This window comes from Oreochromis aureus, linkage group 12 (genome assembly GCF_013358895.1).
Source record: "Oreochromis aureus strain Israel breed Guangdong linkage group 12, ZZ_aureus, whole genome shotgun sequence".
In the NCBI taxonomy this organism is placed as follows: Eukaryota; Metazoa; Chordata; class Actinopteri; order Cichliformes; family Cichlidae; genus Oreochromis; species Oreochromis aureus.
In genome coordinates, this window is record NC_052953.1 from 17,753,965 (window position 1) to 17,766,952 (window position 12,988).

Below are 12,988 nucleotides of genomic sequence, written 5' to 3' on the forward strand. Positions count from 1 at the left end.
ATTAAAGTGTGTTGTGTTATTTTTATTGAAAGAAAAAAATGCAAGCAGAGTGATGAAAAGAGGAAAAGACAGTGTTAGAGACAGAGAGAGTGAGAGAGAGTGCGGCATAGAGTTCAGCTGTTGTGGTTTGTTATTGATCGAAATTCATTCCACTTATTGAAGAGCTTGTCATGACCTGCTTTTTTCACATGGTTTGATCTATAACTTAGATTTCCAGTCCTGCAGCAGCTAACACACTAAAGGGGCTTAAGACATGCATTACACATGGCTCGCATTTCAAGCCTTATATAATATCATTGATTCCTATCTGTGTACTTGAACCAGTCCTGTGTTGGGATGAATAAATGTTAAATGTTAAATTATATTTTCTGTTTGAATATAATATCTATGGAAGCACACATCTCACTATCATCATTTACAATTCTAATATCGCTGTTGATTAATCACATGCATATTTAAAAATCAATGTTTATCACTGTGTTTATGTTTAGAACATAATTAGCATTTAAATGAGTTGTCTTTGTAGAGAAAAAATATTCAGATGTAGAAGCCAGCAGCAAAAACATAAATAAATAATAGATAAGAAAAAAAGTATATAATGATGTAATAGGCCAAAGCTCCCAGCTGATTAAGATCATTCTAAGTATCCATGTCTTAAGCAGGAAAACTGGGACAGGGTAATAGACCTGATGGTTACCCTGTTCCTGATGGTTTTTTCTTTTTTACTCTCTACCATAACCTATTTGCCTTTATGTCGTGAAGTATTGAACTCCAGCTGACTCATGTGCCTGAGGTTGGAGCCGTGATCAGAGCGTCAGCACCACTCGATAATAATTAGTCTCTTTCCCCTCTGAGCCAAAAGCCGGCTATATCTTTAACAAGAGATACAAGCTTAGGAATTAAGCACCGGTGCTACCAGCTGGTTCAATAGTCTTCCATTGTTCAGATCACACTCTACATAGTCCACACCGCTGATCTTTATTCAATCACGACAAGGTAATTTGTCCAAATGGTATTTTGAAACAGAGATTCTTCACATACAGCAGCCATTATGAAGATCACCTTCCAAAACTGCCCTGAAATAGTTGTTCTGAAGCGAAATAAAAACCAGTCTATCTATCTATCTATCTATCTATCTATCTATCTATCTATCTATCTATCTATCTATCTATCTATCTATCTATCTATCTATATATATATATATATATAAACATAAAAAACAGATGATGTTATATAACTACCTGCATGTTCTTCTCAATGTGTATTTAAGAGACCACTCCACTAATTAAATGTCTATTTACTCTTTTTATTGTACAGTATCTTGTACAGCATGTCTTTATTTTTTAATAAGTCTTTAGCTTTTCAAAATAGCACGACGTGCAGTTTTATTGCAGGTTTGGTATGCAGGTTTATTCATCTACACAGTTAAAATCCAGTATTTTGTCTCTGTTTGTATTTGTTTACAGATTGCTGGGGGCAGAAATCTCCAAATCCAGTATATACAAAATATATGTAAATCTAAAGTAATAGTAAATTGTCGTAGTAGTAAGAGATATTTTAAACTGCGCGTCCATATAGTGTTGATGTGCAAACAATTATGTTATAGCAGCGGAGTCAAGAAGACAGACAACGGTAAGCCCTGATAATCTCTGCCATGTTTAGGTCATGGCATGCAGTATATGTATTCACAAATACATATACATGCCTATATGGCCAGATATGACTGCAGGCACATGGGCATGCACAACAACAACAGACATACACATATAAGTTCTTATTGTACACAGATCAAACACTGATCCACATGCATGCACAGAGTACAGATTAAGACTATCCCTTGCCGTAAGGGCTTAGTTGACATCTCTGTCTAAGCTCTACATTCTTTGCCTCCCTCTTTGCCCTTCCTCTTCTTTTAGCAGTACGTTCAGCACCATAAAAAGCAATAACCATCTGATGGTCTCTTCTGACCTGTGTACTTCTGGCACTCATAAGAATGCACAGTCCCTATTTGCTCCATCAAACTGATCTGATGAACTGAACACCATGTGAAATTAAGACTTTCTCGCTGACAATTTGCAGTCTTTCTCAGTGATATGCAATAACTGAGCAGTAGCAATGTGCCTTGTTTAATGACTGGAATGAATTGCCAACATTTCTCCAAATTAGTAACCTGTAGAGCTCAACTGGAGGTATAAATATTTGAAGGTCTGTGATTTTGTCTTCAATAGCCTTCATGTTGTGTTCATTGGTCGAGGAAGATGCCTATTAGTTTAATTCTGTGAGTGATCCTACAGAGTCTGTGCATGCCAGACTCTGTAAAATCACACAATGAGGTCACTGCAGAGCATGCATCATTTGGATAAACACACGCACGTCAGTATTGAGCTTGCGTGACTACTCGCATGCATTTAAATACGGATAGACTATTCTGCATAGTAATGGTTTCTAATGACTTGCAGTACTAGCTGGAATCAATGGTTGTGAAACGTTACATGCACTGTGCGCTCATCTAGTTTGCAATGTCCGATGCATTTCCGAGCTCAGACGGCTTTTGGTGCAACTAGTGGATATGTTTGTTATGTAAGAACCTGGTGGTTAAAGGGTTAGCGCTCAGGGCTGGGCCATATTACATTCAGGATGGGTAGGGCATGCGAGAAAGAGGAGAGAGAGAGAGAGTATGACAAGGGAAAGGTTGAGAGAGCAACACAAAGCTCCATGGGACAGTGAGGGAGAGGCACATTTAGAGAGAGATGAGAGGTTAGAAGTCACTAGTTCACAAGATAATGAGAGACAGGCTACTGATTCAGATCTTGGTGGACAGCTGGTGCGATGGCTGAAGAGGCTGCAGGCTAACACTGAAAGCGAAACAAGTGTGGGATTTAACAAGAATATCGGCAGCTTGCTACAACAACAGGAAATACTTGGATACAACAGGTGAAAGGCACAATTTTGAAGCAGACCTGCAGCAAATAACAGAATGGACGCTGCTTCAAAGTACATTTGGAGATAACATCTGAAGGATATGGACACCTTGTGTCTTGCATCATATACCACTGGACAAAGATGTAGAAGAGGAGGTGTTATATTTTCAGTGCTTTACATTTTATTGCAGATATTTTTTTGTAGTTATTTCCAGATTGGTAGTGTAACCATATCATACTGTGCAGCTCTTCCAGCTTTCTCTCCTAAACTAATCATATGCACTTAGTTAGATTCAGCATTTCATAAAGTGGGGATCACCTGGTTCCTCTGATTTAGTGCATCGTATACAATGGGAGGTGTTGAAAACATGCAGCAAAGTTCAAATTAATCAAACCTCTAGATCTAGAAACTGTATACATCTCCAGTGCTTCTTTTTGTGCACATGGTGCAACTATGGATGTTCAGCATGAGCAAAGTCAAGTTAGTTACAAACTAGTAGATGTAGCACAGCCCGCCAGAGTGACAGTTCTGATGAGGTGTTTGAACCATGTGGTCCACTGAGAGCATGGAGCCAGAGAAAGCACACAGCCAGAGAAGCTTCTTCAACAAGGTGGACGTGCCTGATCATGTTCACTACATTGTGGCTTCATTTGTCTTCGTCATTGGGGCACTGGGCATCACTGGAAACTCTCTGGTTATGTTTGCCTTCTACAGGTAGGTATAAAACTGGCTTGTTTATTTAGATTTTTGTTTTTGATAATTGTTCATATCCCTTTTTTTGTAGATAATCTGAGCTCTTACTGTGTGCAAGATGTGATGATCTCTCGTATGAACTCTCTTATACTGGAACTCTTTATCTCTTTATCTGTACTTATGAAGCAAAACAACAATAAAGGTTAAGGGTTTTGACAGTGCATCAAACAAATTAGTGATTACAAGTAAAAGTAATCTTTGCATCACAGTGTCCAGAAGGCAATCTTAGCTAAGCCGCATCAAATTAAAAAATGGTTTTTGAAAAATCAAATGGACCACACACTACACACTTCATATAGCACTATAATTATATGCTGCATGCACAAATACCTGAAATTAGATTAATGGTTGCATAAATATATATGGCATTGAAATAAAAATCCAATGTACCATAGAGTTCAAGTCAACCATGAAATCTACACAGGCCATTTACTGCCATGTAATACAACAAGTCAAAAGTAAATGACACCTGTTAATGTTGCATGCCACTGACGGATCAGTCTCGTAACATCACAACTGTAAACTTTCTTATAGAAGTCAAGGATGGAAGGATGTGTTATGTGTTGTGTTGTGTAATTCAGAGTACCATTTAAGTTAAATGGTACTCAAAAACTGGGTCAGTGTGTGCGTGTGGTGCTGGTGTTCTGGGGATTGTCACAAGCTTTCATACTCCTCTGTCCATCATCACAGACAGATTAGATGGATTTTCCATTGTGTTGCTCTCATAATTTGTGTTTAGTGAATCAGAAATGCACATGATGTTATGGCTTCCAAGAAACACACAACACGCACACACACACACACACACACACACACACACACACACACACACACACACACACACACACCTAGAGCTTGAATGAAATCTCAATCAATATGATGATTTTTTAGGAAATGCTTTATAATATGCACACACACATTCAATACTATTCAATACTACAGTACTGTTTGCAAAGGCATCAACTCAAACAAATTGGGTGGAATACGTTTTATTAAAACTGCAGGAAAAAAAGTTAAATTCAGGATAAACAGGAACAAAAAGCTGTGACGGAAGAAGGCAGCAGGTCAATATCCTGGGTAATGAAGCTTGAATACAGGTACACCAGTTCACACATGGTCGAATAGTTTAACAAAGAGCTTGTCTCTGATCAATGTTGACCATTAAACCGTAAAATTATTTAATTATATTACATTGAGCTTTACATGCAAAGGAAATATAATTACATGTGGAGTAGGCAAATGTTTTCAGTGTTTTGGACCTGCCAAAAATATTAATAAATCCATCCATCCATTCGCTTCCGCTTATCCTTTTCAGGGTTGCGGGGGGCGCTGGAGCCTATCCCAGCTGTGTATGTGAGTGTGAATGGTTGTCTGTCCCTGTGTGTTGGCCCTGCGACAGACTGGCGACCTGTCCAGGGTGTACCCCGCCTCTCGCCCTATGACATATTAATAAATAAACAAAAATAATTCTGCATATTGAATTTCCAATGGTTTGGTGAGATCCTCATCCTGCACCTCTTCTAAGGTGACCTTTGAAAGAGAATTTAACCAGTTAAAATGTGGACTTGCAGTTGCAGAAATTGGATTGAAATACCATTTGAACCATACGAATCTGCATTGATTTAATTTTAAATATGACTCAAACAGTGTTTTTCAAAAATTAGTATATATGTATAATAATTAGACGATGAAATTACAAAATTATTGTCATTTTAGTCATCTGAGGGGGGAAATTTATACTAATCAAAACACATTAAATATAAAATCTCAAAAATTACTGCTGTATTTGAGGACTTTATTTTAGCTTTCTGATCACTGCGAGAATGCCTCAGAATAATTAATGTTGTCATTTTTAATGCCACTGTGCTGTACAATATACGATTTTCCATACATCCTGTATGCTTGTGTGCTTTGCAGCAGCAAGAAACTTCGTAACTTGCCAAACTACCTCATCATGAACTTGGCAGTCAGTGACTTCCTCATGGCTTTTACGCAGTCCCCCATCTTTTTCATCAACTGCCTCTACAAGGAATGGGTATTTGGAGAGATGGGTAATTGTCTCCTTTGTGTTCTGATACAAAGTGAAGTGTGTGTGTGTGTGTGTGTGCGTGTGTGTGTGTGTGTGTGTTAAAGTCATATTTTTCTTTACACATTTTTACATTCAGGTTGTTGATGTGTTGTTTCTTGCAGGATGTAAGATGTATGCATTCTGTGGTGCCCTGTTTGGCATTTCCTCCATGATAAACCTGCTGGCCATCTCGATTGAACGCTATCTAGTTATCACCAAGCCTCTGAAGGCCATCCACTGGAGCTCGAAAAGAAGAACCACTCTTGCCATTCTCGTGGTCTGGCTTTACTCTTTGGCATGGAGTCTAGCTCCTTTAGTTGGCTGGAGTGAGTCTCCTCAAACTGCATGTCTTTTGACTTCTAGTAAACACAAGTCCAGACTAGTGTTTTAGTATTTTATTATGATTACTGAAAACTACTGTTTTCTGTGATTTAGACATATTTTATTTTCACTTCTAGGCTCCTATATCCCAGAGGGCCTCATGACATCTTGTACGTGGGACTATGTTACGTACACGGCAGCCAGTAGGAGCTACACAATGATGCTGTGCTGTTTTGTCTTCTTTATCCCACTGGGAGTCATCCTTTACTGCTATCTTCTAATGTTTCTGTCTATAAGGAAAACTGGGAGGTATTACAGATCTTGTGTGTTTAATATGCTGCGTCCTTGTATATTTATAATATTAGATTCTGATGTTGTGTGTGCTCCTGATACACTTTGTATCTTGTATCTTATTATTATATCTTGTGCTTGTAAATGCACAAGCCTATTCCTAAAGCATATAGTGCACTGCTCCTCCACCTAAGCTGGAAAGATACTCAGAAAAGGATTTATGATAAGATACAACTGTGTTTTCACTAAAATATGGAAATACTTCAAGATAACCTCAGTCTTACACACTGTAGTGTTGGAGGACAGTTAATTTGGATTTAAAACATCTGTTTTACCTCATTATCTACCTCCTTTTAGTTCAAAAGAGGCATCCATTGTGTTTTTAAACATAACAATTGCTTGTGTTATTGACCTGGAATGACCATTTCCAGCAGTGAACTTCATGCTTCAGGGAGAAAGGCAGGTGTATTGAGTGGGCATTTTTTTAAGACACTATCAACAATAAAGCAGAAAATTGGTATTTAATGTTCAGAAATTAATCAGAAAGTTTAAAAAATGCTTATTACTTATAATTTGTAGCACTTTGTCAGATGACTGTAGTAATACTTAAAGAGAGAGTTACATCCCCAAAGAAAACTGAGGTTATTTATGCGATACTGCAGTTTTTTCCTCAGTGCAGATATTCCTAAAAGATCTATCTTCTGCAATAATATTGTGCATGGAGCAGTAGCCATGTAAAGTTAAAAAGAAGAAATACATAGTATAAATATATTTACCACGCTCTCCATCCTGCTCTATTTACAGGGAAGTAGAACGTTTGGGGACTCAGGTGAGAAAATCCACTCTCATCCAGCAGAAATCTATCAGGAGCGAGTGGAAAATGGCAAAAATTGCCTTTGTTGTAATTGTGGTCTACGTCCTCTCCTGGTCTCCATATGCCTGCGTCACACTGATTTCTTGGTCTGGGTAAGATTATTTTATCTGTTAATAATGATGATTGTGTACTTTTAGACTTTGGTAATGTACATAACACATTCATACATCTGTAGATTGTTCATTTAAAAGCATTCCCGTCTGAAAAATCAGAAAAAGTCAGGTTTACAACTGCCTGTTTTTGTTACATATTTATATGGAATGGCCTTCATTATAATGTAAAAAAACATGGTTGGTGAGAAAATGATATTTGGCACATTCACTGCTCTCACTATCAGATGTACTTATCTACAACATGGTGAACAGGAACAACTAACACTTCACTAGAGATGCAGTGGTGGTGTGCTGTATGGGAGCAGTTGCAAGCACAAGATTTTAATAACTCAGCAAATATTATTCTGAATTATTAATCTTCTCCATATATAAAGTTCAGGCATTTCTTCACATAAGCAATCACAAACAAAGCTTCAGTATAATTCAGTGATATTTGCCTCTGTGTTTGGATTTTTATCATTACATAATGTTGTGTCAGTAAGAGGCCAGTATTCCCTGGTTGGGTTACATACAACAGACGGTGAAGTTGCTCATTTGCCCTGTGCTTATCACAACATTCAGTAAACCACATGTCTACCCTGGGACATACATTTGGTTATGTAACTTTGAAATCACATTCTGCTCATTCAAAGGGGAAAGGTAGTCACACTTGTGCACACACACATGCACACGCGCGAGCAAAGATGATCAGATGGACTTAAGCGACCCTCTTTAGCAGCTGGCACATGTTGGTTAATCCCTGACCAAATATGTCCCTTAATTATGTTACAAAACACGAAAGAGAAACTGGAACTTTGCAGCGGTCATTTCTGATTCTGTGATGTCATGCAACAAACGAAACCATCTTTTTAAAACGCTGCTGTTTTGTCTGAACCAGCCATGCCAACATCTTGTCGCCATACTCCAAGACAGTCCCTGCAATAATAGCAAAAGCCTCCACTATCTACAATCCTATCATCTATGCTATCATACACAACAAATACAGGTAAATAATGATTCGGTAATTTCATTTTAAAGTTTCTTGTAAGCCCCTGTGTTGTGCAGCACCAATGCATTATCCTAAAAGAAATGTTACCAACATGTAGCAAGCTGGAGTCTAAACGAGTGCATTGTTCTGCACTGTACAGGATGGCACTGGTGGAGAAATTTCCCTGCCTGTGGTTTCTGTCTCCCACTCCTCGAAAAGAATGCATCTCATCCTCCATCAGCGAGTCCTCTTTCAGAGACTCAATCATCAGCAGACAGTCGACAGCATCAAGGACCCACTTTATTACTGCCTCCTCCAACCTCTCTGACGTGGTAAGTTAGGTTAGAGTAGATTTTATCTGGCTGTTGTTTAAGATGCCCAAAAAAAACAACATTTCTCTTATGTTGAATCTCTCTCTGCTTATCTAAAATAATAAATATGAAGTATTAATAATCTTAGCAAGATGCAGGTGGAAATTGGACTAATATTAGCTTTGAATTATGTTTGGCATCTACTAAACTTCCTCAATTTGATTAATTTTTTTTTTTGCTTGCAGTTGTTGAGGGATGTGGAGATGGAGCCTCTGGGCAGGAGGTCAGGCGATTCCTTCAGAAGCATATCATCACCACACAGTCAGTCCTGTAAGAGGTCCTGTAAAAAACAGTTAGACCGGAAGACAACCAAAACCCACAAAGCAGAGAAGGTGAGAAAACACTGAAGAAAAAGTGTGAAAGTGTGAATCAGAAAACTCACAATGTTATCTTTTATTCATCTGCGACTTGCCTCTACTTGCCCGCATGTAGTCAAACATCACACATCCATGATCTGAAGATTCAATTCAATTCAATTCAATTCAATTCAATTCAATTCAATTCAATTTTATTTATATAGCGCCAAATCACAACAAATGTCGCCTCAAGGCGCTTTATATTGTACAATAGATCGCACAATAATAAATACAGAGAAAAACCCAACAATCATATGACCCCCTATGAGCAAGCACTTTGGCGACAGTGGGAAGGAAAAACTCCCTTTTAACAGGAAGAAACCTCCAGCAGAACCAGGCTCAGGGAGGGGCGGGGCCATCTGCTGCGACCAGTTGGGGTGAAAGAAGGAAAACAGGATAAAGACATGCTGTGGAAGAGAGACAGAGGTTAATAACAGATATGATTCGATGCAGAGAGGTCTATTAACACATAGTGAGTGAGAAAGGTGACTGGAAAGGAAAAACTCAATGCATCATGGGAATCCCCGGCAGCCTACGTCTATTGCAGCATAACTAAGGGAGGATTCAGGGTCACCTGGTCCAGCCCTAACTATATGCTTTAGCAAAAAGGAAAGTTTTAAGCCTAATCTTGAAAGTAGAGATAGTGTCTGTCTCCCGAATCCAAACTGGAAGCTGGTTCCACAGAAGAGGGGCCTGAAAACTGAAGGCTCTGCCTCCCATTCTACTTTTAAATACTCTAGGAACAACAAGTAAGCCTGCAGTGCAAGAGCGAAGTGCTCTAATAGGGTGATATGGTACTACAAGGTCATTAAGATAAGATGGGGCCTGATTATTTAAGACCTTGTATGTGAGGAGCAGGATTTTGAATTCAATTCTGGATTTAACAGGAAGCCAATGAAGGGAAACCAATACAGGAGAAATATGCTCTCTCTTTCTAGTCCCTGTCAGTACTCTTGCTGCAGCATTTTGGATTAGCTGAAGGCTTTTCAGGGAGTTTTTAGGACATCCTGATAATAAAGAATTACAGTAGTCCAGCCTGGAAGTAATAAATGCATGAACTAGTTTTTCAGCGTCACTCTGAGACAGAATATTTCTAATTTTAGAGATGTTAAAAAATGGAAGAAAGCAGTCTTACATATTTGTTTAATATGTGCATTGAAGGACATGTCCTGGTCAAAAATGACTCCAAGGTTCCTCACAGTGTTACTGGAGGCCAAGGTAATGCCATCCAGAGTAAGAAATGAATTTCTCATGCATGTGTTTCCTTTTTGACACTCCCAGCATCCGTCTGTCATGAGTGAACCATCAAGGACCTGCGATCACGAGCTGGTTTCCAGTTCTCTGACCATCGCCGCTCTCCCCCTCCTAGTTCTTACCAGGAGGCGCAGCCACAGTCTGACCAGTGCGATTTCAGATGCCTGTGGCGAGAAAGGAAGAATCTGCGATAGGCTGAACAGCCACAAGAGCGATTCTTTTGATTCCCTGAATTTTGGAAAAATGCCACCCACAGACCCCAGATCACCCCAACCCCAAGGTGTTCCTCGCATCATCGTCATCAGTCCCACCACTGAAAGCAGCCTCATTAACCAAGACAGTGTCTCCTTAGAAGACAGCATTGAGACAATGGAGAACAATGTTTTTGTCACCCTAAACTTTTCATCAGAAGTTTTTGAGGCACTTGAACTACTTTCTTGACCAACTGGACTACTGATTACACTTCCACTGGATGTTTCCGGATTAATACAAATATACATCAAACTCTTTGCTACAGGCCAACATTCATATTGGCTATAAACATATGGAGTTATTCAGCTCTTATGTATGCGTGCCCCTCTACTGCCTAATTGACTGCACTGCAAAAAGGAAAACTTGTATGGCAAATGAAACAATAAGCTGATTCTGGTATGCAGTGTGCAGTGTTCATCAGAGTTTGGCACGGACAAAGGACCCCTAAGGGGCAGCAAGCTTTTATTAGATCTTTCAAAAATGACAAGTGCAACTACATATTTTCAAGAGCTTGGGGCTAAAGCTTGACAGGCTGAATTTAAGTTTATCTGTTCAAGCAAAGGTCCATGCAACTGTGATGTAAACTTTTGAACTGAAACAGAATTCATTCTTTAAGCCAACATCATGGATTCGCTTCTGGGCACTGAAGAGAAGCGTTAGGGATAGTTCCCTCCTCCTCTTTCCTCAGGACTAGGCAATATGTGCAAAAATGTAACCCAACAAGGCAGCAAATCAAGAGCACTGATTATATGTCTGCTTTGGAGAAGGAGCACACATGAACAAAAGAAGTCGTTTTTAGTAGGTTTTCTTGTTGGCTTTCATTACCACAAAGAATTTGACAGCACAACATCTTGTGTTGTAACACTAATCCGTTAGGTCATATGGACCGCTTGAGCTTTTTCACTGGCACAGAGTGAAATGAGGTCATTTCTATTATTCAAATACTGAAACTGGGTCAAATGTGTCTCATAAAACAATGACATTTTATCAGCGCAATATTTCTCTACATGTTTAAATACAGTATCTATGCGTGTGCACACGTCATTTCTCAGAGAGAGTAAATGATTTATGTGGTGCGAGTATATGACGTCTGCTTTATGTATATTTTGCCATTTGATGCTTGTGCATCTTTTGGTTTTGTAAGTATAGAACTGTTTTGAAAAAAAATGAGGACATGCTGGAGAAGCACTTATATTTTAATCAATATAACAAGAGTGGACATTTAAGCTGATGCATCTGGTGATGATGATTATCTGTAACAGCTGGTCTAAGCTTAGTGTTAGTCAAAACACCTGAATTAGTAGGCAGAAAACTACTATTGACGATCATCCAAATCATAAACTACTTTCAATGACAGCCCTTTAAGACACCTTTAAAGGACAAATTTCTTCTTCTTCAGCAGGTGTAATGGCAAATAAACTATCATTGATTGCCAGTGTCTGGCAGGAAGAAAGAAACACAAGAAACAAACACTTGAATCAATGAAACACTTTAATCTCTTTAGTTTGCCTATAAAGTCCACAGAGTTTAACATTTCATTAGAGAAGGAGCGTGTGAAGGTAGGAAAGTAAAAAAAAAAAAATGTTCTGATGTTGAACCTGAATGTACACGGACCTTTGTGCTGCAGCTCTCATCTGGACAAGCAGAAAAATGCAGAAAAACACCTGCACCAATGTCTCACTGAAGGTCACTTGTGTTATTGTGGGTTTTTTTTTACATTACACCATAATAATAAATGCAGAATTTCTTTCTGCTCGTGCTGATATGTACAGTTCTACCTTTAAAATTATTTTAAACAAATGAAAGTGCCAGATGACATGAAGGGAAGCATTGTACATGTCATTAGCTACGCTGTTATTAAGCATCCACTAAGCATTAAGAGTTATATCTGACCCAGACACTGAGGCTGACCATTCCTAACATCTCTGAATTTTCAGAGATTTTTTTCCATTACTTTTTTTCTACATGTCTGTTTGTCACTTCCTATCATTTTAGTTTGACAGCTAACAACACAAAGCGATCCAAGTCCACCGCACTCTTAATGCCCTTGAGCTTTTAAGAAGAAAGTATTTTTTTAGCCTAGTTTGGAACCACAAAAAGTATTGTATGTGTTAAAATACACTTGAATTTTTGTGCCAGTTTTTATGCCAGTGGTGACAAAAATCACACAAAATTAAATGAAATCATCACTGCACCCTCTAATGAGTAGCGTTTGTTTACTTTTTAGCATTACTTCTTTTTTTATTTACCCACAACAACTTTAAATATGTTTCCATGTTTTGAACTACTGATGCTATAATATAATGTGTGTTTCATGGCTCAACTCAGCTATTTTATTTACCACTTTCTATTCATTTTGTGCTACTGTAATAACATCTGCAAAATTTGTATTTATTGTCTGAATTTGTGATCAGTTAAAAAGAGTCTTGGTAGTGAGAGTTGTGGC

General features: G+C 38.5%; 1 protein-coding gene across 1 annotated transcript; it reads left to right on the plus strand.

Moving 5' to 3' along the window:
* The first annotated feature begins 3,469 nt into the window (after positions 1–3,469).
* On the plus strand, positions 3,470–10,731 carry opn4xb (opsin 4xb). The gene is made up of 9 exons (XM_031760311.1): positions 3,470–3,636; positions 5,593–5,726; positions 5,866–6,069; positions 6,202–6,373; positions 7,160–7,321; positions 8,220–8,327; positions 8,470–8,641; positions 8,866–9,012; positions 10,318–10,731. The coding sequence occupies exons 1-9, from the start codon at positions 3,470–3,472 to the stop codon at positions 10,729–10,731; spliced, it is 1,680 nt and encodes a 559-aa protein (XP_031616171.1).
* Positions 10,732–12,988: the final 2,257 nt, after the last annotated feature.